This window comes from Aricia agestis, chromosome 7, assembly GCF_905147365.1.
Source record: "Aricia agestis chromosome 7, ilAriAges1.1, whole genome shotgun sequence".
In the NCBI taxonomy this organism is placed as follows: Eukaryota; Metazoa; Arthropoda; class Insecta; order Lepidoptera; family Lycaenidae; genus Aricia; species Aricia agestis.
In genome coordinates, this window is record NC_056412.1 from 12,401,991 (window position 1) to 12,429,550 (window position 27,560).

Below are 27,560 nucleotides of genomic sequence, written 5' to 3' on the forward strand. Positions count from 1 at the left end.
CTGCATGCCAAATTTCAGCCCGATCCGTCCAGTGGTTTGGGCTGTGCGTTGATAGATCACTATGTCAATCAGTCAGTCACCTTTGAGTTTTATATAGTAGGTATACTTATAGATGTATTAAGTGGTTCAAAAGCATATTGATGTTACATGAAAAATTTAATAATATGTAGGTAATAAACTTTTTATTAGGTTCTACATAAAATAAAAACAATAAAAAGTTAATAAATTATAAAATAGTTTTTTTTTAATTTTAAACTTATTCAGAATGAAAAAAATTTACGTAAGTAATTGTCTTAAAAATATTAGACAACAAAATTCCACCTATTATAATAATATTATGTAGATGGTTTATGTGACTTGAATCTTGAGTCCATAATAATATGTAAGTATATTATTTAAAGGATATCAATATTAATATGTTACAAACTCTTCCATGAAATACATAAAAATCGTGTGAACTAATTTATACTATCACTAGCTGTTGCCCGCAACTTCGTCTGCGTGAATGTATGTTACTAAAATCGAGATTTAGAAAATTGAACACCCATCTACGACTATTTTGTTTGGATTTTGATTACACACGAAATTTTTAATTTACATCAAAGACCTAGGAAATTTGAACCTCAGATACTTATCGTTTTGAAAAATCCTTTCTTCGAAGACCGCTTGGCGTGGACAGGAAATGGCAGCCACAGGACAGGGGAAAGGAACATGTGACGGAGGTAGAGGATAGACTTCAGAAGACGGGATTTAATGTAGGCATCTATCCCTCTTTAACCTACCTCTTATTCTCAGACTCATAATCTACAATTAAACAACAATTTCGTGGAGTTTCCTCAATTTCATTACTTATCAAGTCACCGTTTTTAAGGTTCCGTACCCAAAGGGTAAAAACGGCCGGGACCCTATTACTAAAACTTCGTTGTCTGTCCGTCTGTCTGTCTCTAGGCTGAATCTCAAGAAAATTTATAGCTAGAGTTCTGAAATTTTTACAGATTGTGTATAATATCTGTTGCCGCTAAAACAACAAATACTGAACACAAAAAAAATCAAAATTATAGGGGGGGCTCCCATACAACAAACATGATTTTTTTTGGCCTTTTTTGCTCGATATCAATAATGACAATAGGCAGGCAGTTGAAATTTTCACAGAATCCTTAATTATATGTGTACTTTAATAATTATTAATAAAATTAGAATATAATAAAAATTTAAGGGGGGATCCCATACAAAAACACAACTTTTGGCCTATTTTTTCTCTATAACTGTATGGAACTTCGTGCGCGAGTCCGACTCGCACTTGACCAATTTTATTGTAAACATGGTATCAAATTCGGGCAATCTATACAACAAAAAAGAATTTTGAAAATCTGACCACAAACAGCAAAGTAAACATTAACTCCTCCTTTTTTTAAAGTCGGTTAAAAAAAGTATCTAAGATGTTGACCAGGGATGTAAGGTATCATCATGCCAAATTTCATTGAAATCGGTCCAGCGGATTCAGCGATTAGCCTGTACAAACAGACAAACCGACAAACAGACAAACAGACAGAGAAACAAAAATTTCAAAAACAGTTAAAATGTGTTCTATTACTCTTCTACTCTGCACTTGACTCGTTTTTTCAAGTTTATTTTCAATGTACAAAAATTTTACCTCTACGATTTTATTATAAGTATAGAGTATAGATAGATAGATAGATATAGATAGATAAATTAGTTCACACGATTTTTACAACAGCTATAAGATTTTAAATAATATTTTTTACATGGTGAAAAAAGTTGTAAATATTTAAAAATTTCAATGTGCTTGTCAGCATAAAAAATTTATACTATATACTTAATACAGAAAACTATTTCTTATAAATAGTATATAGTTTTAGAAATATTTTTAAAATACAATACATCAAAAATTTTGTGATAGTAATAATTATAATATGTTTTGGTAGGAAGATCATTGATATTGGATATGTCGGTTAGTACTTAGTGTGTGATGTGATGTGTGATCACTGATCAGTCTAAAATAATATTTTAAAACAGCTACTATGCAATTTATTATAATGCAAATTGGTACAGTTTATTATTATATCGATTAAATAATTTTTCTATATTTACATAATAAATTTCTTTTCTAAATATGTTAGTATTATACACTAAATATGTAGTGTAATATTATGTTGTACTAAATTTAATTTTCTAGTAAGCGAGAGTAAACTCTTTAATAATGTTTGATTACATTTTAAAGTTACGCAATAATTAAATAACATTAAATTTACTACACTAAGCTTTGTTATAACATTGTAAACTAATATTTTAATAAACATAACTTTAGTATTTAACTATACCGAAAAAGTAAATTAAGCCAAAACAAAATCATTAGTACTATAGCTTTGGTTTTATGGAATTATTATAACAAAAATAGAATTATAAGTTGCATCTTTCAGGTTATTGATTAACCCATCAATCGTGGAATAATGAGACACAATGGATTATCTATTGTTATCGCGGCCGGATGCGGCCGCTTAGGGCTTCATGAATTAAGCTCATATTTCATTGTAACTTTGATTAATTAGAACATCCGAGTCTTTCTTTAATGCGGAAATACACTTTTAGACTTGGACGCAGTATAGTAAGTATCATAGTGATGAGAACCAGAACTAAACTAATATAACGCAAAACATCTCCATTTCCAGATGCATTCCACCAATTTGAGAAACAACCCAAAGTTATTGTAATTATTCCCAACGAGAATGTAAGTAGCCCTATTGAAGAATGCAGTATTTTGGTGTAAAGGGGAGCTATGTAGTGTTTCAGTTTTAAGCTGTACAAAGCTCCGAGGCCTCCGAAACTTGTGATGATCATAAATATAAAAGAAGCTAGTCCAAATTTTCCATGTAAGGTAACAAAATGATCTTTGCCATTTATTATTTTATTTGAAAGTATTACAAGAAAACCTACAAGAATAATAATTATAGCAAATACTTGAATGACCCAGTGCCTTGCACTCCTCAATCGAATCGGCATCCACTCCGTAGCCAAGTCTCCCGGTGTAATAGCATTTATGGCAGATGTCATCAAAATGAGCCACTGAAAATATAACAATTTAAATTTATTTATTTTAAAATTTGTATTTATCTGTATGACATAATTCAAATATATGAAGTTAATAGTTAAAGCTTTAACAAGATAAAAGTGTAATTTAAAGGTAATTAAAATATTAGTATGTACAACTCGGGCGAGTTAACTTGACACCTGGCTTAAATTTTACCCCTCCCTCGCTTCCCCGCGCAGCACCCCGCTCTCGTCGTACGCGTCCAGTAGCGTTAGCATATTATATCTGTTACCGTTACACGTGTGTTATTGAGTTTGCGTTTCGGAGTTATTTGTTAGTAGTTAATGGTTATTGTTTTTGGATTTTTGTTGAGTTTTGTTGTGTTATTTGTTAGTTGTTACGTTTGAACGTTAAATTTGTTAAGTTTTTGTTATTCGTATTAACGTTTGAACATTGCCGTGCGTCTGTGGTATGAATTAGCTACTCACGTAATATATTAATATGAAGCTAGATACAAATTATCGGACGCATCCATAAACCTCGTATTCCTGCTGGGGAACCCTTGGACGAGTCCAACTCGTACTTGGTTAATACTGTGGTTAGTGTAGCCCTATAAAAATAACTAGTTCCGGTAACGTAATTTTTTTTTTTAAATAACTTAAAATAAAAAAACTTTTTTTGCACTCAGTACTTATGAGAAACGTCAATTGAACCAGGTGTCATGTTAATTCGCCCGAGTTATAGAAGGTCTGTTTATGGGCCAATATGTTTAGGTTTAATAGTACTGTACTTATATGATTTAATTTTAACGCAAATAACGCAATTAATGTATAAATTACTCAGGGATTATATTATTATGAATCTATGGATACTGATATGTATTGTGATTTTAATAATTAAGGTTCTTACCCCAACGGACATAAGAATAGGATGGAACGAAAACAAGGATATCCCATTTTTAAAACAACAGTAAGTTATTATTAAAATGAACACGAACGCACTAATATTACTGATTAAATTCATAAAGCTAGGTTTTGTTTCATCATTTGGCGAGATCAATTGCGCCCTTTCAGAGTTTCTTTCGGCTCCTGGCATGCTTGTTAATTTATTCAAGTGGATATTTGTAGTTATTTCTTAATGCACTGTATTTTTATCAATATTAAAATAATTTGTGTAGAAATTCACAACTTTTGTCTTTTGAAGCTTTTGAGCACAGACCACAGATTACTAGTATATATTTGGCACAGACTACTTAGGGATACTACGTACTACGTAACGTAGGTATCTTTTGAGTAAAACGCAAAGAGATTTTTTTTTTAATTTATTGGGAGCTGGAAACGAGTCCTTTGCTCCAAAAAAAATACAATATTAATACATGAATAATACCATAGACATAATATATATATTATGTCTATGAATAATACAAAATACAACAGATTAAAATTAAAAAAAAGGAATGTCTTTCTTCTATGTTGGTTCTCACCACAGGCTCTCACCAATGTTCACACTAAGCACTATTTACAAAAAAAAAAAAAACAAAACACTACGGTACCTATTTACAATTATTTTTAAACTTTTTCCATGGTTGAGCATATTATATAACGGTATAAACATTTGAAGAAATTGTAATTAGACAGTAAATCTTCTGGGCGGCGGGGTACACTTAATATATCTTCATCTTTACAAATTTTATCTATTTCAGAGCAGAGTAAAATTCTGTCCAGACCTAGTGCTTTGCAATCAAAGATTATATGTTTGAGGTCAGCATCATTTTCTAAGCATTTGGGGCATTTTGCATCATCTAAAATTCTTAATTTATGGAGGTGGGAGGGGACCAAGCAATGTCCAAATCTCATCCTTGTTATTATTGATATGAATTTTCCGCAAAGAGAATATAATCCCAGTGTTGCCAGATGGCCAACTCGGTTTCTCCCCAATTCTTCCCCGAAATCCCCCCAAAATTCGGGATTTCAAGAAAAATCCCCCCACAAATTATAAAAGAAAATTTTTGTTCATTATGAATGGGAATTTCACAAATGGATACGATGAACGTACACCATTTCTGCAATAGCGTCCAATATTTACAGAATCAGCATCTTCGCGAGCTCCTTGATCATTTTTATGGTTCCGTAAATCGTAACCAAAGGGTAAAAACGGGACCATAGTACTTAGATTTCGCCGTCTGTTCCCAGATTTTTTTCCTCCAACAATCCCTCCAAAAAATTGTTCCCCCCAATTTTCCCCCCATCACCTAAAAAAAACCCCAAATTTGGGGGGGATTCCCCCCAATCTGGCATCACTGTATAATACACAGATTAATATCAGTGTTGCCAACTATTCAAAACGTTTTCCCCCTAAAGCAACTTCAAAACCCACTAAATTTCAACCAAAACTCCCCAAAAAATCAAAATATTTAAAATTACTTGGGGTGTGTTCTACTAAGCGCTCAAAACGCTGAAATACACCTTCAACAGGCCAAACAAACAAACAGGCCAGCAGTTTTTAAATACATACTTCAATCTTTTTTTTTCATTACATACAACGATAACAAATATAATAATCTGTCGACTGTCAGCCTACTGTCAGCTGGTACGACTCAAAAGACTATGTGCTTTGTGCGGCAGGTCTATGCCGCGAGCGACCGCGACCGGTAAAAATTCAAATAAAATGCTACTTTATGACATAGAGTATAAATATCTTTTTATACTGACATTTACATGGCGACCCATGCTGCCGCCGGCGGCGGCGTAAAAGCAAGTGGTTGAGTAAAATGAAACGGGAAACCTATGTCATAAAGTGGCATTTCGTTTGAATTTTCGTCCGTCGCGGTCGCTCGCGGCAAAGTTCCGAGCCACTTTAAGGTTGTTATTAAAAAAATATTCCATTCTTCAACATTTTTATCCCCAAAAATATCCCCAAAATATTTTACCCCCTAAAAAACCCACAATTTTTTTTTTTTCCCACTAAATTTAGTGGGAAATCCCCATAGTTGGCAACACTGCTTCTATCATAGAAAAACGTCATTTTTGACATGTGTCTGACAGTTCTCCTTTACCAGCAGCGCTCCCGTCAACGTCGCCCACGCTACGTATCGCCTTGTCGAATACCTATATCCTTATTCTATGCTTCTATCATACAAAAACGTCATTTTTGACAGTTTTCCTACCAGAAGCCATAGACTTATTATATACCATTTATACTGTCGTAGCATTATAGGTTTATGCCAGAAGCGCAGGCGCACATTGACTGACATTGACACATATATATGTATTATCTATGATTGACACTTTCAAAGCCTTGGCCCTTGTAGTAATCTGTGGTGGAAGCTGCTGTTGGAACGAAGTACGAACTTGTCGAAACTTGTCAGTCACCTTGTGTTGTTGTTGTATTGGGTTTGTTTCCTAATTTGACGGAATGAATTTTATTATAGATAACGATAAATATTTTACCTACCGCTCATGCTTTCACAATAAAACAAAGAGTAAAAAAGCTTGTCGTTGCATTTTTTGTAAAGTCGTAGCAAGTGAATAAGTGATAAAGTGATTGCTGGTCAGTGGTCACTGATCAGTTGCAAGTTGTACAAGTTCTACACGATTTTATAAAACTATCTTTTGTGTAATGTGACTATCAGTGAGTTTTTAAACGTTGTCAGTGAGCAGCTACAGTGTTTTATTGGATTCAGGAGCAAGAAAAACTTAAGATGTTGAGGTAAGCATAACTAAGTAATTTCAAGCCGGTATTCTTCTTGTAATTCCGCTAAAAAATTGTATGTTGTTTACTAAAAAATGTAATATTATATTGTCATAATAGTAAATAATTGTTTTATTAATAACATGACGGTTGAGGTGTAGCCTTAGGGGCACTATGGAAAAAAAGACTTAGAAAAATTTTCGATTTTTTTGTGGTATAATAAACCCTATATTTTTTTAGTTTAAATATGTAGCGACAGTCATTACTGACATTTTATATTATTATATTTTTTTTATTTTAGAGGCACCGTTTAAAAGTTGTCAAAAATATTTAGAAAATTTTTCGACAAAAAATCTCGTAAAAACCCTGTATTTTTTTTCGCGCATCGTGTCGAACTCACCATAGGGATAAGTTTTCGAGAATCGTTCTTTAGCCAAAAATATATTACTCCTAGGCTCATAATTTTTCATGAAAAATTAAAATCTTATAAGGGGCTCTCTTTTTATTTCAATTGTGTAAAGGACCTTAAAATAAGACTAAAATAGTCAGTGAATTTTTTTTCTGCGGTCATTGGTTTAGCAGTAATTGCAATGTAAATATTTAAGAGTCCTGTAAAAAATAGCAAATGAAACACAAAAAAAATATTTTTATGATTCTTGTGTACAGTATAGCTAGCTGAACATATTTGTATTTAAAAATTGTGTATACCCAGAGCAAAAAAAATAAAAAATAATTTTTGTATGAAAATTCCTGGAGACGTCCGTCCATCGTGCCCGTGCCGCGCGCACGATACCGCACCGCCCAAACTCGGCTGCCGAATTTTACTTCCCCGCGCCCTTCTCCCCCGCGACTTTACTTAAGCGATTCTGTTGCAAACAAAATTAACTTACTCAAATTTCGATTTGCCTTGCTTTGAGATCTTTGTTGTTAGTTGCGTTGTTTTTTCTGTTTGCTTTCTAGTTATCCATATTATTATTCTATTTTAGTATATATACATAATATTATTGCCTATAATATTTTGTATTATTTTTCTGTTTTCATATTATTATTTATATTATTTTATTTATTTATTCTTTTCATTTATTCATAATACATATTTTATTTATTCTTTCTATAATGGCTATGGCACTAGACGCTTTTAACCTAATTTTAGATGACACTACGATGTTGCCACTTTTTAATTTCTTCACTTTCTTTTTGGACTATACGAGCTAAATTATTCTTTTCAAATTTAACAAAATGGGAATTGTTTGTCGCTGAATTGTCTACAGGTGATAATAATCAAAACATTTTTTTAAGTTCCGACTTTTATTTTATTTTAAAATAAAAATTTTGGAAGCTCTCAAGCAATTGGGTGGATCAACTTTTCTCTGCCAAAACCTGTCCCTCACAGTAAGAATGCTCTGGTCACAAAACTATTTGCAATAACAATAATTAACTGATTTTATATGTATATCAGAACTGCTGCCGTCATATTAACTTACAGATTACTAGACATTTTCTGTTGAAAAATATAATAACTTACATGTCCCCGCCGATGAAAATTCAGTTTCATACAAATTTCTGTTGTTCTTTTTGACGAATTGATGTATTGAATTTGATATTATGACAAAAAATTCCAAAGCGAAGGCTGTTCTGTTTGGTAAATTGACTTTAACAAATTTGTCCCTACCAGAACTAAAATATGCTGTTCTGCTGTCTAACGACACCTAATGGCGGCTCTCGACATAGGCGAACGCGTTGGCCAACGCGTCTGCAGACGCGTTGGCCAACGCGTTTGCCTATGTCGAGAGCCGCCATAAGGTGGGGTAAGTGAGACAGACACAGCCTTGAAATAGCTTGACTAGTAGGAAACCTTTTTGGGTTTCATCTGATACTCGTCACGCCACTTTATTTTCGCTGATTGATCGGCAATTTCATCCGAGACTCTGAGTGAGGCAACATGTTTTATTGTGAAGCTGCAGGGTAGCATTGAAATTAAGGTAAGTATATGAAGTATTTCAATAAATTTTTGTGGTAATATATGGATATTATGTCTTAGTTTTCCTGGGTATAGTTGGAATTTCACGATTTATTATATTCATCTACAAAAAATAAAATACAGTGTAAACTCCATGTAACGTCACTCTATTTAACGACAAACTCTCTAAAGCGTCGAAATCAATTGACTTTGGTTGGTTTAGGTTGTTTACCATACAATGGTACACTCTACATAGCATCACACCCACTCTCAATAACGTCAGCATTACAACAATTGAACAATTAAAAGTACCTTTTAAAATTACTAAAATTAGTAAAAACTGCACAGCGGTGTACGTTTTTTTGTCGCATTAAAAAACGTACACCGCTGTGCAGTTACTTATTAAACATGACGTATTTTTTACAAAAAACGCTCAAAAAGCCAACGAAAATCGGTGCTGAAACTACTGATATAAAATTAAATGTATAATTAAGATGATTCCCTATAGTAATTAGTATAAAGCGCATGTTTAAATTTTTTGAAAAAAACTTGATCGCGTTCAAAGAATAGTTGATTCACCCAATTTCTTAATATTAAAATTTTTGGTTGTCTAAAGATGATATTGATAACTTTTAGATTTTTTATTTTGATCATTCTGGGGCTCATAACTTTATAAATAATTAATAAAAAAAATATATATAACAATTAATATGTTTGTATTTGCCGAAATTTAAAACGCGAAATTCGTGTTGTGGCTGATAAATGCTATTCGTTTTTCTTGATTTGTTCTTGATTGATTAATCGTCCATAGGTATGGAAGATTATATTTGAATTACCACGCGTACTACAACATATTTTTTCTTTTACTAAATCACTGCATTACGTGTTTATCACTTATAATACCACAAGAGCTTCAAAATTATCGGGTATTTCCCGATAGGTTCGTTGCAAACAAATGAAGGAGTCAAGTTTTTCAGGTTAAAAAATCACGAGCGCGAAGCGCGAGTGATTTTTCCTGAAAAACTTGACGACTTTCGCCTATATACAGCCCTGAGGGAGCCAGCAGACTGAGTACCAAAGCATTTATCGTCAACTATGACCTTTTTTCTTCTGCCTGCTACATAACTTGTGACCCACTTGCATAATTTTTCGGGGAGCCCATATGATAGAAGCTTTGATAGCAGCGCTTTGTGCCAAACCCTATCAAAGGTATTCGTAATATACAAACTAACAGCCAATGCCTATCCCTTCGACTCAATCGCCTGATTCCAACAATAAGTTAGCTACGCCAAGAGATCACCAGCCGAGCGACCCTTATGAAACCGGTTCTGTTTGTCACTTAGTAATCCCTGGGCGTCAAAGTATCGAAGGAGCTGGCTATTGATAATGGATTCCATTATTTTCGAGAAGAGGAAGGTTATAGCGATTGGTATGTAATTGGAAGGATCTGAGCGGTCACCTTTATTGGAGATCGGGTACACCAAGGCTGTCTTCCAAGAAGTCGGGATAATACCAGAAGAGTAGGAGAGCCGAAAAAGATGCGTGAAGACCGTAGCTAACACTGGAGCACACTTGTTCAACACAATAGGAGGGATTCCGTCAGGCCAAGTCGACGTTTGGATATCAAGGGAGCGGCGGGCCATTCGCACTGAGCGCTGATGAAACCGAATATCCGACATGATGCTCGTGCATCGTCGTTATGGTCGGCGGTTTATGTCCCCCGTCATCTAGGGCCAAGTTCAACGCAAATAGCTTGCCCAGAAGATCGGCTTTATCTTTTGCGTCATGGCCGTCATGGGCCAACGATCCATTTCCTACGTTTTACCATTACTACAATGGTATGGCTGGCTTGCAGATTAGATTGGATGCTGGATTCCCTTCAATAGCTCTGGCCACAGACTAGAATGCACAATCCAATAATAATAGTAATAAAAATTATTTAACACTAGCTGTTGCCCGCGACTTCGTCCGCGTGGGCTTCAGTTTATAGCGCGCGATGTCAACAAAATTGGTGTCAAAAGCTTTTATAAAAAAACCCTGGTACTCCTTAAATCAATACAGCTGTGCAGTGTGCACATAATAAGTACTTCATTTTTGTATATTAAACTTTATATTTTATGCCAAATTTTAAAGCTTATTTAGCCCTCCAATTACACAACTTTACCCATAAACTATTTATCATTGATAGGTTTAGCCCCAATTTCACCAACGTCTGTTGGTGTTAACAGCTTGTTAAAATGTCCTGTCTTCTCTTTCATTCATATGAAAAACGAAACAGCTAACGTGATACTAATTCGAGCCTTAACTTTAACAGTCGTTGGTGAAATTTGGTCTTAAGGTTACGTCACTGCCTGCACAGATAAAGTACTGAGTTATTTAATACCGTAGAATAGATATAACAATCGAAAAAAATCGAGACTTAAATGTAAGATGATACCACCTCTTATAGAAAGACTTTTGAGCAAGCGTCAGCGCGATGTAGAAGACGCACGGCGCCATCTATTATGAATTTTTTGAACAAATTTACGACCCTTACAACCCTTTTTTCCATTAAAAAAGTAGCCTATGTCCTTTCTCAGGCTTTAGACTATCTGTATACAAAATTTAATTACAATCGGTTCGGTAGTTTTGGCGTTTGGCGTGAAAGCGAGACTGACAGACAGAGATACTTTCGCATTTATAATATTAGTATAGATTATGTGCACACTGCACAGCTGTTTTTGGGTATTTTGATTAATTAAGGGCCGCGCTACACCGGAATGGCAGCGGCGAGGCGAGCACTTTCAGCGCTGCCATTCCGGTGTAGCGCGCTGCGCGGCCCTAAGAGGTACCCCTCTTAGGGCCGCGCACTTACCAGGGTTTTAAAAAGTTTTTAAAGACACAAATTTTGTTGACACCGTGCGCTATAAACTAAAGTCCACGCGGACGAAGTCGCGGGCAACAGCTAGTTATGAATAAAAACAATAATATATAATAAAATAGGTATAATTAGTTCTGTTACAATAATGAAGTGAAAATAAAGCGCCATCTGTTTTCATATATTAGAATTAAAATGTTGATTGCATTGATATATTTTCTGGATGGAATATAGGCCAACACGGTACACTCGAACTCCTTAGAATTGCAGTAGGAGTTCTATAAGATAAGATAGATTGATTATTATTATAGCAAGTGATAATATTATTAAACATAATATTCTAACGTATTAAAAACTATAAACAAAAACATAATAACTAATAAGTATGATTAGTTCTATGTACAATGAAGTAAAAAATAAAACGCCATCTGTTGAATCGTATTAGAACTAAAATGTTCATTGCATCAATATATTTCTGGATTTTTTATAATATTATACATAAAATATATTTAAGATTTTTGAAATATTATTTTAATACACATCCAAGACCCAGGAACATAAAAAACTTTTTGTTCCGCCTGCGGGACTCGAACCCAGGACCCCCGGGATGAGCGCTGGTCACGCGCAGGTCGAATAAATTTTCATCGATATTTTCATGGAAATAAGATATTTTCCCACATCAAAATGTAGCCTATGTCCTTTCTCAGACTCTAGAATAACTGTACAAAATTTCATTGCAATCGGTTCAGTAGTTTTGGCGTGAAAGCGAGACAGACAGACAGACAGAGATACTTTCGCATTTATAATAATATTAGTATAGATAAAACATCACATTACACTATTATAAGACAATACACATTACAATACATAAAGAAAAATAAAAGAAAAATAATTACAAAAATAATAGCATAACAATAGAGACAAGGTTTTTAAATACCAGCACATTTAAAGGGAGTACATTTTATATGTCCTGGTATTTAAATCCCGAGCAGACACTGCATTGGCCCAGGATTGGTTGCCTCCTGCTTCCGGCGAGAAGCTTTTTTTGAGGATGAACCAAACCAGGGACAAAACCTGCCGCCAGTTGGTACTACAAGAGTTGGCAGCACTGTTGTCAGGATCATCCGGCAAGAAGCACAAGTATCCCCAAGGATAGGATGCAGAAAACAACCGCATCCCATCCCAGTCTACTAACTTGTAGTACCACACACGACGGTATTTAACAGCGCGTTGTCGCAATACACTCGTAAGTGGCACAGAACTCCTAATAAGGCAATAATCCGATGAACTAAGTGGTGTGGTCACGGATACCTGGTAGCCATCCGGATTTGAAGTCAGCAGAAGATCCAACTGTGAAGGATTCTGACCGTCCACATCTGGGATTCGCGTAAGCGTAGCAACCAGTTGTGTTAGGTGATAGGTCGTTCGCAAGGGCAAAGTTGCAGATATATCTCCCCGCATGATCAGTTTTACTGGAACTAAGCCATTCGGTGTGGTGGGCGTTAAAGTCGCCAAGTAGTATGATATCTGCCGATGGGATCTACTGGTGCACTAAATCTGAACCAGCTTGCAGATGCTCAAAGAGTCGCAAATAAAGACACGCCTAGACGCGACGGTGGTCGTCGTAATCAATGTGGAGCCATAAGGTTTAGAAGACTTCAAGATTGCTGAGGTGGTGAGAGCTGGTATTAAAGCTTTGGGCAGAAGGGAGTGCTCGAGATAATACGGGTACGATACGTCGATATAATAAGGCCGGGAAAGGTATAACGAGACTTTCTATACTCGGAGATGATATCTATGTCTCGGTAAGAAGAGCAAAGCCGGTTTTGCCGGCTAAAGGTATTAAGATAGACAATATTAAAGTTGGAGTGTAATCCCCAGATATTACAGAAGCCCATGTTTGACATCGAGGGGGGTGGGTGCCTTTGAGTGTTTGCTCTATCCCGAGCAGATTGGAGCGCAGTTTTGCCCTACCCAGAATAGACACAGGGGCAGCTTGGACGTCCACGATTAGTTCCAGGGGCTCCGAAGCATGGACGTCCAGAGAGGGATTCTCCAACGCAGTAATTGCTACCCCCCTAGGGTACCCCCTAGAAATGCCGCAGTTGAAATGGAGATTGGGTCTCCGGTAAATACACTCACTCGGCGAAATTCAGCGCAAGCGCTGTTTCACCCCAGTTTTCTGTGAGCCTGTGGTATTTCTCTGGTCGAGCCGGCCCATTTGTGCCGAAACATGGCAAATATTTTACCACGGCAAATATTTAAGTGTAACTCAAATAAATATAAGTAATAAATGAAATTAATGTAAGAACTTTTATCCATTAGTCCATTACCATTATTATAAAGCTGAAGAGTTTCTTTTCGAATGCGCTTACCTCAGGAGCTACAGGTTCGATTTGAAAAATTATTTTTGTGCTAGATAGTCCATTTATCGAGGATGACTTTAGGCTAATAAATAATACCGTTTTTTTATATTTTTCTTAGCATTCGTGTTAAGATTGGATATTACATTTTTAGTTAAAATAAAAACTTGAAATGCCATATATCTCGGCCCCGATATAGTTTAGCTATATGTCCTTCATATTAAAGTTTATTCCCCTTGATTAAATGTTCTTTCATATTATGTCGGTTTGATGAGTGGCTGCGAACTGCAAAAATGACGCCAACATTACCCAAACCTCTTTCATGAAAATCGTTGGAGCCGATTTCGAGATTCTCGGTATTCGATAAAACACGAATAAAATGAGATTTTCTAAAAATGTTTCCTAGCTAGATCGATTTATCGCCCCCGGCAACCGCTATACATATAGGTACTAAATTTCATGAAAATCTTTCGAGCCGATTCCGAGATTCCAATTATATATTTTTTTATTTTAGGTAATATCGCTTTTCCAATTATATTATTACTAGCTGTTGCCCGCGACTTCGTCCGCGTGGACTTCAGTTTATAGCGCGCGGTGTCAATAAAATTGGTATCAAAAGCTTTTTAAAACCCTGGTACCCCTTAAATCAAATTACCCAAAACAGCCGTGTAGTGTGCACATAATATGATTTTTTTTAAATTAAACTTTTTTATAAGTACCTTTTAAAGCTTATTTAGCGGTACACAACTTAGCTGCATAATGCATTACACAACTTTAGCTTTGCCCAATAGCCAATACCCATAGGCCATAAACTATTTAGTATTTATTATTGGTAGACTGTTGTTTCTGATTTCTATGTTGGTGCGTGAGTTATTTAATAACATGTATAACAATCGAAAGAATCGAAATATTAACTCAACATGGTACCACCTCTTATAGCAATACATATGAGCAAGCGATAGCGCGATCTAGGCGACTCTTGGCGCCATCTGTTCCAGTTTTTGGAACTAACTTAATTTGAACAAATTTACGCATAAACACCCCCTTACAACCCTTTTTTCCAGTAAGAAGTAGCCTATGTCCTTTCTCAGGCTTTAGACTATCTGTGTACAAAATTTCATTACAATCGGTTCAGTAGTTTTGGCGTGAAAGCGAGACAGACAGACAGACAGAGATACTTTCGCATTTATAATAATAATATATTAGTATAGAATGTGTATAACAATCGAAAGAATCGAAAAATTAAGCTTAACATGGTACCACCTCTTATAGAAATACGCATGAGCAAGCAATAGCGCGATCTAGGGGACTCTTGGCGCCATCTATTTTGAGTTTTTGGAACTAACTTAATTTGACCAATTTTACGCATTTTCACCCCCTTACAACCCCCTTTTCCAGTTAAAAAGTAGCCTATGTCCTTTCTCAGGATTTAGACTATCTGTGTACAAAATTTCATTACAATCGGTATAGTAGTTTTGGCGTGAAAGCGAGACAGACAGACAGACAGATATACTTTCGCATTTATAATATTAGTATAGATTTTAGGTAATATCGCTTTTCACGTATAAGTAATGATTAATGAAGTCTTCTTATAAAAATAATTAAATCTGATTAATAAAATAATATTAATCAGTCTTAATTTATTTATTTTTAGTCTTGAAGATTGTGCTACAATTTAGCCAAAAAATGTTGCATGTTCCTTACAATATTGGTTTTTTACAGTTTTTTACACTAATACCCTCCACACTCCCTTGTCTGCAGCTACTGAAAGTCCCGTTGTTACTAAGCGCGAAATAAAAAACTACGCGCGTTTAAGTGATAGGCAGGGTGTAAAATACCCTGCTACATTCTTGCCGGGTTAAATATTCCGTTTATTTCTACATCACTAAAAATTAAAATTTCACCTAACAAAATTGTCTAAAACCAGAGTCTGGATTTGACTTGACATAACATGACATCAGTCATGACACGATACGACACGTCACGTCACGACAAGTCACGTCACCCCACGTCAGGTCACGTCACGTCACGACACGACACAACTCGACAAGACACGACACGACACGTCACGTCACGTCACGGCACGACACAACGGCGCTCAATGAGCCCTTTTATTTGATACCCATATTATTGCAGAAGTGCTTTAAGAACAACTATTCTCCTATCTTGGATGAGCGTCCATTTTGTATGTAGAAAGACATTACATTCGTTTCCAAGTTACTCTCAATGAGTCCTTTCATTTGATACTCATATTTCAGAAGTGCATTAAAAATAACTATTCCTCTATCTTGAATGCGCCGCCATTTTGTATGTAGAATGACATTACATTCGTTTTCGAGTTACTCTCAAAAAGCCCTTTCATTTAATATCCATATTGTAGGACTGCATAGAAAATAACTATTTCGCCATCATGGATGGTCGGCCATATTGGATTTAGAGTGATGTCACATTAACAGTGTTGCCAGTTTTTTTTTGTGCCAAGTCGGGACTTTGGAACTTTTTGAGTAAAAAAGCGGGATTCTTCAGCCAAAAGCGGGACAAAGTAAAAAAAAAGGTATAAAATCAAAAGTTTTTTTTAAATTTTTATCTTTTTATTTGCGTTAAAATAACGTTTACGTGACAATAAATAGCAAAAGTAGCCAAAGAAAATCCACCCGTCTACCTCCCACACCCATACCTTTATAAAGCGCATCACAGACGGTGAAGATACTATAATATTTTATCTTAAGATGCCCAAATATAAAATATTATAGTATCTTAAAGATTTTAAACTATCACACACGGCTAAGATACGATATTATTAAAAATCTGTTCATTTCCTTACGAGTGTGCGTTGGTGCCACACGTATTCCTTGTTAGAGTTCTATATACAGGGTGATGGACTATGAGTGATACTGCCTTACTTCTTGATTTGTTAGAGAGCTCCTCAGACTATTATTCTGATATAGAATGTGAAATGCAGATTGCAGTAGTACATTTCAAAAGGAGAAACATTTGGATAGAGCCTTACATAAAAAAGAGAAAAACATGCGGCGAATTTAACCTTTATCAAGATCTGTCAACGAAGAAGTTTCAGGAGTATTTTAGAAATTCAAGAGAAACATTCATTATGATTCATGAGCTTTTTAAGCTAGCCATAAATTATAAGTCAATTTTATTTAAAATTATCCGAAAAGTTCCTTTTTCCCTCAAAATGTTACTTTTCGAATGACAGTATGTAACTTTCGAACATACAGCACTGGCAACAATGCATCCACTAGTGCGTCCTATCACCGATGAGCCCGCTGCCCGATACAAAAACACCCTGTATTTATTTAAAAGATGAATATATTTCGCATCTTAAGATAACATATTAAGATACGAAATATATATTTCGTTTATTATTCGTAGATTTCGTATCTTAAGATAAACTATTAAGATACGAAATATATATTTCCATATCGCTCGGTATCTTAAGATACAAAATCTATACTAATATTATAATTGGGAAGAGTTTGTTTGTTTGTTTGTTTGAACGCGCTAATCTCAGGAACTACTGGTCCGATTTGAAAAATTATTTCAGTGTTAGATAGCCCATTTATCGAGGAAGGCTATAAGGCTATATTTTATCCGCTGATTCCGTCTCCAAAACTTAACCGATTTAAGTACTTTTTTTCATTAAGAATTAAAGCAAGGCTTGAGCTGTGTTCCTATGTTTTATTTTTTTGTATATTTTAGCCAGTTTTGTTTTCTGGGTGTTTGAACACAGAGGAAAATCTGCCCATTTTTTTGGGTTTTTGGACGTTCTTATCATTTTTAATAATAAAATTATGAAAAAAAAGAAAATATAGGGACATGCTAATAGTAGCCATAGATATTCAGGAAAAAATCATAACTCTACCGGCATTATCCAGGGAGGAAACAGGGGACGACGTTTGTATGGAAAAACGGCGGTGTGGACTCCTCTTAATACGCGCTCTTAACGCGGCTAATCTGTTGTCGGTTAATAATATTATGTTTGTTGAAAGAGAATGTTTTTTACTTTTTGCGTGGTGTATTCTGGTGCCAGGCACTAGAATGTCGAGCTGCCGGTACAGGGTGAGTCACACTATCGCCCATGATGGCCGCTGCCCGCTCCTCTACCATAAAAACCGGTAAAGTGCGTGTCGCGCAATATTGGGTTCCGTAGTACCGCTAGTTTTTGATATTTTTTGTATGGGCAATGAATGTACATTATGTACATTTATAACGTGTTTTACACTACTACATGGGCGTAGCGAGGTACGGGCAAATCATCCCCGCTTGATGTGTAGGGAAGGTACAATAAAAACATATTTTTTTAAAGATTTCATGTAACCTTTAGTCGGCATCATTAATACGTGCATTCATGCCAAATTACAGCTTTGTAGGTCTATAGTCTTTGAGCAAAACCGCGGACAGACAGACGGACGGACAGGCGGAAACTATCGGTTCCTTGTTGACTACGGAACCCTAAAAACGGATCACTAAACACCGTAGTAAAATTAACTTCAACTAACGCTTGCTAGTTTTTGTAGATATTTACTTACCTTATAAAATTAATCGTTATATTTTTATAAGAAACCTAACATTCATAGTTGTCGCATTAGTATTTAGTACTAATTTACTATTTGATAAGCTATGTATTTGATAAGAATATTATAATATAGAATATTATAGACAGTGCCGGTGCCGACTCTGTACTCTGTAGTAATCTACAGCAAATTCTCTAAATTTCTGTTGCAGTAAAAACGTTTCATTAATAAATCGTAAAATGGGCAAAATCTCTGAAAATTGAGACATCAAACTATGAGTCCTTTACATTCATGCGCTAACCAATGGACAGGGATCACAGTTCAGTGGTCACAGACCACAGCACAGGGGACAAGAACCTCCCCAAAAGCTCGGTAATTACTAACTACGTAAGTCTTTTATTTCGATGTTATATTATCCCCCTCCCCCAAATCTCGTATTCATCCCCTAAACTTCATTCCGGGACCGCGCCTACGCAGACTGTGGGTTTGCCTCGATGATACGGAATACTGAGCTTCGTCCAAATTGTCCTGTCCACCTGCCTCGTTAGTTCCTTAATCCATTCTTATTCATACAAGCTCGCCGGTTCCGGGTCCTAAAAATAATATTCTATGGTAAAACCCCTAAGCACTTTTATATAAGTGGTTTTATCTCAGATCCTGAGTTCTAAGAAATATTGAGATGCAAGTCGATTAACTTTCCCCGTTATGTGTTGCATCACCGCCCGTTTTGGCCCAACTCGATTCTCGAATAAAGGACACGTGTGGATTTAGTGTAAATTAAAATAGTCCAGTGAATAAGCAGATCGGTTGGCGCAGCTCCTCACTTGCACACCGCGGCACCGTTCAGTTACCCTTGTAGTTACTGCGAGCGTAGCTCTTATGTTGTGGACACTAAGGCTCTGTCAGGGGTGAAATAACTTTGAACGGGCAGAACGTACCGATATATTCCTTGCTCTATTATCCTTTCGTCTTTTTGTGCACTTCTTGCCTGCTTCTGTTAGTCATGTTTTGCCAACCGCTTGCCTATATTTGGTTCGTTTGTCTTGTTTTATCTGAATTTAACATACTCACGCGGCACTAGCTACTTAGCATTGGAGTATATCCATTAAAATATTATGTAGTAAATTTAATTTTGCACAAAAATATCATATTTAGGCTTGAAGTGTTCGCATTAGTATCTAATTAAGGGGGCGACTAACCCTAAAGTGTCGATTTTATAATTTATTTTTATACTTGAAAATAGGCCCCGAATTGTTTCGTTTTCTAAAATTAGATACCACCACACCACACCACTGTTTTCCTAGGTATAACTTTAGACAGTAAATTACAGTGGGGTCCGCATATTGCAAATCTGGCGGATAGGCTCAGTTCTGCAGCATATGCTGTTAAAAAAATCAGTGAAATAACTGATGTAGAAACAGCGCGACTTGTTTACTTTAGTTACTTCCACAGCATTATGTCCTATGGAATCCTTCTATGGGGAAATGCAGCGGACATTAATTCAATATTCGTGCTGCAGAAGCGAGCCATACGTTCTATTTATAAGATGTCATCGTGTGAAGCCTTAAGAGAAAAGTTTAAGGAAATAAATATTCTGACCGTCGCATCTCAATATGTTTTGGATAACGTACTGTATGTCAGAAAGAACTTAAATAGTTTCAAAAAGAAAGGCGACAATCATTGTTTTAACACTAGGAATAAGAACAAATTAGAAATACCAGTGATCAGACTTAGCAAAGTCAGCAAATCTTTTAAAGGCCAGTGTATACGCCTGTACAATAGAATCCCAGAAAACGTTCAAAATCTCTCTATCAATAAATTTAAAAATGTAAGGACCCTGAGCCATGTAAGGCCACTCTAACGGGAAAATGATTGTTATAAGTTTATTAACTAAATAAATTAAGAAAACAAATTATCAAGTAATGCTCTGTTTAATAAGGTATCATGTTATAAATCTCTTTTTAACCTAGCTTCAATAGCCATTTAATAAACTTAAGTTTTGTAAAGCTCTTCCAAATGGCCTTGCAAGGAACACAGCTCCAAACAAGGCCAATATTATACATCAGTCGTTTAACTTGAAAATAGAGTTACAAGTATTTATTTATTTGCTTTTACTAAAACGACATTATAATTTCTTTCAATTAAGCAACACATTAAATGTTCAACATATTTGTATCATTTAAAAAAACTATAACAAACATTGCTTATGTGCCTGAAGTTCCGAACGTTCAAGTGAACGAATTAGTTACAAAACAAAAACAAATTATCTTGAGTATCAAAATATAATATGTATCATAGTGAGATAAGTGGACACTTTTAGAGGGTGCAAATGTTATTTCTAATTCAAAAAATAGTCACCCCTAAAACCCACCCTTATAATTCCAAGTCGATTTTCTTCCACCCCACAGTGATTGAAAATTCTAAAAAAATTCATGCTAGTATACTTATAGATCCTACATACGATGGTAATATTTTCAACTTGCGGACTCACCCCTGAAACTTACCCTTAAAATTCAAAGTCGATTTTCTCCCACACCACAGTGATTGAAAATTCTAAAAAAATTCATGCTAGTATACTTATAGATCCTACATACGATGGTAATATTTTCAACTTGCGGACTCACCCCTAAAACCCACCCTTAAAATTCAAAGTCGAATTTCTCCCACACCACAGTGATTGAAAATTCTAAGAAAATTCATGCTAGTATACTTATAGATCCTACATACGATGGTAATATTTTCAACTTGCGGACTCACCCCTAAAACTTACCCTTAAAATTCAAAGTCGATTTTCTCCCACACCACAGTGATTGAAAATTCTAAAAAAAATCATGCTAGTATACTTATAGATCCTACATACGATGGTAATATTTTCAACTTGCGGACTCACCCCTAAAACCCACCCTTAAAATTCAAAGTCGAATTTCTCCCACACCACAGTGATTGAAAATTCTAAAAAAATTAATGCTAGTATACTTATAGATCCTACATACGATGGTAATATTTTCAACTTGCGGACTCACCCCTAAAACCCACCCTTAAAATTCAAAGTCGAATTTCTCCCACACCACAGTGATTGAAAATTCTAAAAAAATTCATGCTAGTATACTTATAGATCCTACATACGATGGTAATATTTTCAACTTGCGGACTCACCCCTAAAACTTACCCTTAAAATTCAAAGTCGATTTTCTCCCACACCACAGTGATTGAAAATTCTAAAAAAAATCATGCTAGTATACTTATAGATTCTACATACGATGGTAATATTTTCAACTTGCGGACTCACCCCCAAAACTTACCCTTAAAATTCAAAGTCGATTTTCTCCCACACCACAGTGATTGAAAATTCTAAAAAAATTCATGCTAGTATACTTATAGATCCTAGATACGATGATAATATTTTCAACTTGCGGACTCACCCCTAAAACTTACCCTTAAAATTCAAAGTCGATTTTCTCCCACACCACAGTGATTGAAAATTCTAAAAAAAATCATGCTAGTATACTTATAGATCCTACATACGATGGTAATATTTTCAACTTGCGGACTCACCCCTAAAACTTACCCTTAAAATTCAAAGTTGATTTTCTCCCACACCACAGTGATTGAAAATTCTGAAAAAATTCATGCTAGTATACTTATAGATCCTACATACGATGGTAATATTTTCAACTTGCGGACTCACCCCTAAAACTTACCCTTAAAATTCAAAGTCGATTTTCTCCCACACCACAGTGATTGAAAATTCTAAAAAAAATCATGCTAGTATACTTATAGATCCTACATACGATGTTAATATTTTCAACTTGCGGACTCACCCCTAAAACCCACCCTTAAAATTCAAAGTCGAATTTCTCCCACACCACAGTGATTGAAAATTCTAAAAAAATTCATGCTAGTATACTTATAGATCCTACATACGATGGTAATATTTTCAACTTGCGGACTCACCCCTAAAACTTACCCTTAAAATTCAAAGTCGATTTTCTCCCACACCACAGTGATTGAAAATTCTAAAAAAATTCATGCTAGTATACTTATAGATCCTACATACGATGGTAATATTTTCAACTTGCGGACTCACCCCTAAAACTTACCCTTAAAATTCAAAGTCGATTTTCTCCCACACCACAGTGATTGAAAATTCTAAAAAAAATCATGCTAGTATACTTATAGATCCTACATACGATGGTAATATTTTCAACTTGCGGACTCACCCCTAAAACTTACCCTTAAAATTCAAAGTTGATTTTCTCCCACACCACAGTGATTGAAAATTCTGAAAAAATTCATGCTAGTATACTTATAGATCCTACATACGATGGTAATATTTTCAACTTGCGGACTCACCCCTAAAACTTACCCTTAAAATTCAAAGTCGATTTTCTACCACACCACAGTGATTGAAAATTCTAAAAAAAATCATGCTAGTATACTTATAGATCCTACATACGATGGTAATATTTTCAACTTGCGGACTCACCCCTAAAACTTACCCTTAAAATTCAAAGTCGATTTTCTCCCACACCACAGTGATTGAAAATTCTGAAAAAATTCATGCTAGTATACTTATAGATCCTACATACGATGGTAATATTTTCAACTTGCGGACTCACCCCTGAAACTTACCCTTAAAATTCAAAGTCGATTTTCTCCCACACCACAGTGATTGAAAATTCTAAAAAAATTCATGCTAGTATACTTATAGATCCTACATACGATGGTAATATTTTCAACTTGCGGACTCACCCCTAAAACCCACCCTTAAAATTCAAAGTCGAATTTCTCCCACACCACAGTGATTGAAAATTCTAAAAAAATTCATGCTAGTATACTTATAGATCCTACATACGATGGTAATATTTTCAACTTGCGGACTCACCCCTAAAACTTACCCTTAAAATTCAAAGTCGATTTTCTCCCACACCACAGTGATTGAAAATTCTAAAAAAATTCATGCTAGTATACTTATAGATCCTACATACGATGGTAATATTTTCAACTTGCGGACTCACCCCTAAAACTTACCCTTAAAATTCAAAGTCGATTTTCTCCCACACCACAGTGATTGAAAATTCTAAAAAAAATCATGCTAGTATACTTATAGATCCTACATACGATGGTAATATTTTCAACTTGCGGACTCACCCCTAAAACTTACCCTTAAAATTCAAAGTTGATTTTCTCCCACACCACAGTGATTGAAAATTCTGAAAAAATTCATGCTAGTATACTTATAGATCCTACATACGATGGTAATATTTTCAACTTGCGGACTCACCCCTAAAACTTACCCTTAAAATTCAAAGTCGATTTTCTACCACACCACAGTGATTGAAAATTCTGAAAAAAATCATGCTAGTATACTTATAGATCCTACATACGATGGTAATATTTTCAACTTGCGGACTCACCCCTAAAACTTACCCTTAAAATTCAAAGTCGATTTTCTCCCACACCACAGTGATTGAAAATTCTGAAAAAATTCATGCTAGTATACTTATAGATCCTACATACGATGGTAATATTTTCAACTTGCGGACTCACCCCTAAAACTTACCCTTAAAATTCAAAGTCGATTTTCTCCCACACCACAGTGATTGAAAATTCTAAAAAAATTCATGCTAGTATACTTATAGATCCTACATACGATGGTAATATTTTCAACTTGCGGACTCACCCCTAAAACTTACCCTTAAAATTCAAAGTCGAATTTCTCCCACACCACAGTGATTGAAAATTCTAAAAAAATTCATGCTAGTATACTTATAGATCCTACATACGATGGTAATATTTTCAACTTGCGGACTCACCCCTAAAACCCACCCTTAAAATTCAAAGTCGAATTTCTCCCACACCACAGTGATTGAAAATTCTAAAAAAATTCATGCTAGTATACTTATAGATCCTACATACGATGGTAATATTTTCAACTTGCGGACTCACCCCTAAAACCCACCCTTAAAATTCAAAGTCGAATTTCTCCCACACCACAGTGATTGAAAATTCTAAAAAAATTCATGCTAGTATACTTATAGATCCTACATACGATGGTAATATTTTCAACTTGCGGACTCACCCCTAAAACTTACCCTTAAAATTCAAAGTCGATTTTATCTCCCACACCACAGTGATTGAAAATTCTAAAAAAAATCATGCTAGTATACTTATAGATTCTACATACGATGGTAATATTTTCAACTTGCGGACTCACCCCCAAAACTTACCCTTAAAATTCAAAGTCGATTTTCTCCCACACCACAGTGATTGAAAATTCTAAAAAAATTCATGCTAGTATACTTATAGATCCTACATACGATGGTAATATTTTCAACTTGCGGACTCACCCCTAAAACTTACCCTTAAAATTCAAAGTCGATTTTCTCCCACACCACAGTGATTGAAAATTCTAAAAAAAATCATGCTAGTATACTTATAGATCCTACATACGATGGTAATATTTTCAACTTGCGGACTCACCCCTAAAACTTACCCTTAAAATTCAAAGTTGATTTTCTCCCACACCACAGTGATTGAAAATTCTAAAAAAATTCATGCTAGTATACTTATAGATCCTACATACGATGGTAATATTTTCAACTTGCGGACTCACCCCTAAAACTTACCCTTAAAATTCAAAGTCGATTTTCTCCCACACCACAGTGATTGAAAATTCTAAAAAAAATCATGCTAGTATACTTATAGATCCTACATACGATGTTAATATTTTCAACTTGCGGACTCACCCCTAAAACCCACCCTTAAAATTCAAAGTCGAATTTCTCCCACACCACAGTGATTGAAAATTCTAAAAAAATTCATGCTAGTATACTTATAGATCCTACATACGATGGTAATATTTTCAACTTGCGGACTCACCCCTAAAACTTACCCTTAAAATTCAAAGTCGATTTTCTCCCACACCACAGTGATTGAAAATTCTAAAAAAATTCATGCTAGTATACTTATAGATCCTACATACGATGGTAATATTTTCAACTTGCGGACTCACCCCTAAAACTTACCCTTAAAATTCAAAGTCGATTTTCTCCCACACCACAGTGATTGAAAATTCTAAAAAAATTCATGCTAGTATACTTATAGATCCTACATACGATGGTAATATTTTCAACTTGCGGACTCACCCCTAAAACTTACCCTTAAAATTCAAAGTTGATTTTCTCCCACACCACAGTGATTGAAAATTCTGAAAAAATTCATGCTAGTATACTTATAGATCCTACATACGATGGTAATATTTTCAACTTGCGGACTCACCCCTAAAACTTACCCTTAAAATTCAAAGTCGATTTTCTACCACACCACAGTGATTGAAAATTCTAAAAAAAATCATGCTAGTATACTTATAGATCCTACATACGATGGTAATATTTTCAACTTGCGGACTCACCCCTAAAACTTACCCTTAAAATTCAAAGTCGATTTTCTCCCACACCACAGTGATTGAAAATTCTGAAAAAATTCATGCTAGTATACTTATAGATCCTACATACGATGGTAATATTTTCAACTTGCGGACTCACCCCTAAAACTTACCCTTAAAATTCAAAGTCGATTTTCTCCCACACCACAGTGATTGAAAATTCTAAAAAAATTCATGCTAGTATACTTATAGATCCTACATACGATGGTAATATTTTCAACTTGCGGACTCACCCCTAAAACTTACCCTTAAAATTCAAAGTCGAATTTCTCCCACACCACAGTGATTGAAAATTCTGAAAAAATTCATGCTAGTATACTTATAGATCCTACATACGATGGTAATATTTTCAACTTGCGGACTCACCCCTAAAACCCACCCTTAAAATTCAAAGTCGATTTTCTCCCACACCACAGTGATTGAAAATTCTAAAAAAATTCATGCTAGTATACTTATAGATCCTACATACGATGGTAATATTTTCAACTTGCGGACTCACCCCTAAAACCCACCCTTAAAATTCAAAGTCGAATTTCTCCCACACCACAGTGATTGAAAATTCTAAAAAAATTCATGCTAGTATACTTATAGATCCTACATACGATGGTAATATTTTCAACTTGCGGACTCACCCCTAAAACTTACCCTTAAAATTCAAAGTCGATTTTCTCCCACACCACAGTGATTGAAAATTCTAAAAAAATTCATGCTAGTATACTTATAGATCCTACATACGATGGTAATATTTTCAACTTGCGGACTCACCCCTAAAACTTACCCTTAAAATTCAAAGTCGAATTTCTCCCACACCACAGTGATTGAAAATTCTAAAAAAATTCATGCTAGTATACTTATAGATCCTACATACGATGGTAATATTTTCAACTTGCGGACTCACCCCTAAAACCCACCCTTAAAATTCAAAGTCGAATTTCTCCCACACCACAGTGATTGAAAATTCTAAAAAAATTCATGCTAGTATACTTATAGATCCTACATACGATGGTAATATTTTCAACTTGCGGACTCACCCCTAAAACCCACCCTTAAAATTCAAAGTCGAATTTCTCCCACACCACAGTGATTGAAAATTCTAAAAAAATTCATGCTAGTATACTTATAGATCCTACATACGATGGTAATATTTTCAACTTGCGGACTCACCCCTAAAACTTACCCTTAAAATTCAAAGTCGATTTTATCTCCCACACCACAGTGATTGAAAATTCTAAAAAAAATCATGCTAGTATACTTATAGATTCTACATACGATGGTAATATTTTCAACTTGCGGACTCACCCCCAAAACTTACCCTTAAAATTCAAAGTCGATTTTCTCCCACACCACAGTGATTGAAAATTCTAAAAAAATTCATGCTAGTATACTTATAGATCCTATATACGATGGTAATACTTTCAACTTGCGGACTCACCCCCAAAACTTACCCTTAAAATTCAAAGTCGATTTTCTCCCACACCACAGTGATTGAAAATTCTGAAAAAATTCATGCTAGTATACTTATAGATCCTACATACGATGGTAATATTTTCAACTTGCGGACTCACCCCTAAAACTTACCCTTAAAATTCAAAGTCGATTTTCTCCCACACCACAGTGATTGAAAATTCTAAAAAAATTCATGCTAGTATACTTATAGATCCT

The 27,560-nt window shown here is 35.1% G+C and overlaps 2 protein-coding genes across 4 annotated transcripts in view; one reads left to right on the forward strand and one right to left on the reverse strand.

The window, feature by feature from the left end:
• Nucleotides 1-2,178: 2,178 nt before the first annotated feature.
• Nucleotides 2,179-4,254, reverse strand: LOC121729032 (transmembrane reductase CYB561D2-like). Of its 2 annotated transcripts, XM_042117419.1 has the most exons (3): nucleotides 3,959-4,254; nucleotides 2,539-3,084; nucleotides 2,180-2,453 (listed from the first exon to the last, which is right to left on the reverse strand). In XM_042117419.1, the coding sequence occupies exons 1-2, from the start codon at nucleotides 4,142-4,144 to the stop codon at nucleotides 2,563-2,565; spliced, it is 708 nt and encodes a 235-aa protein (XP_041973353.1). In that variant the 5' UTR covers nucleotides 4,145-4,254; the 3' UTR covers nucleotides 2,180-2,453; nucleotides 2,539-2,562. The 2 variants fall into 2 exon arrangements, with proteins under 2 accessions (XP_041973352.1, XP_041973353.1); XM_042117418.1 differs by having other exon boundaries at nucleotides 2,179-3,084.
• Nucleotides 4,255-6,359: 2,105 nt separating this feature from the next.
• Nucleotides 6,360-27,560, forward strand: part of LOC121729031 — a 43,371-nt gene continuing 22,170 nt past the window's right edge. For both annotated transcript variants that reach the window (XM_042117415.1, XM_042117416.1), the window contains exon 1: nucleotides 6,360-6,757. In XM_042117415.1, coding sequence (XP_041973349.1) covers nucleotides 6,750-6,757 — 8 coding nt within the window. In that variant the 5' untranslated portion in view covers nucleotides 6,360-6,749. The remainder of the gene's footprint in view (nucleotides 6,758-27,560) is intronic.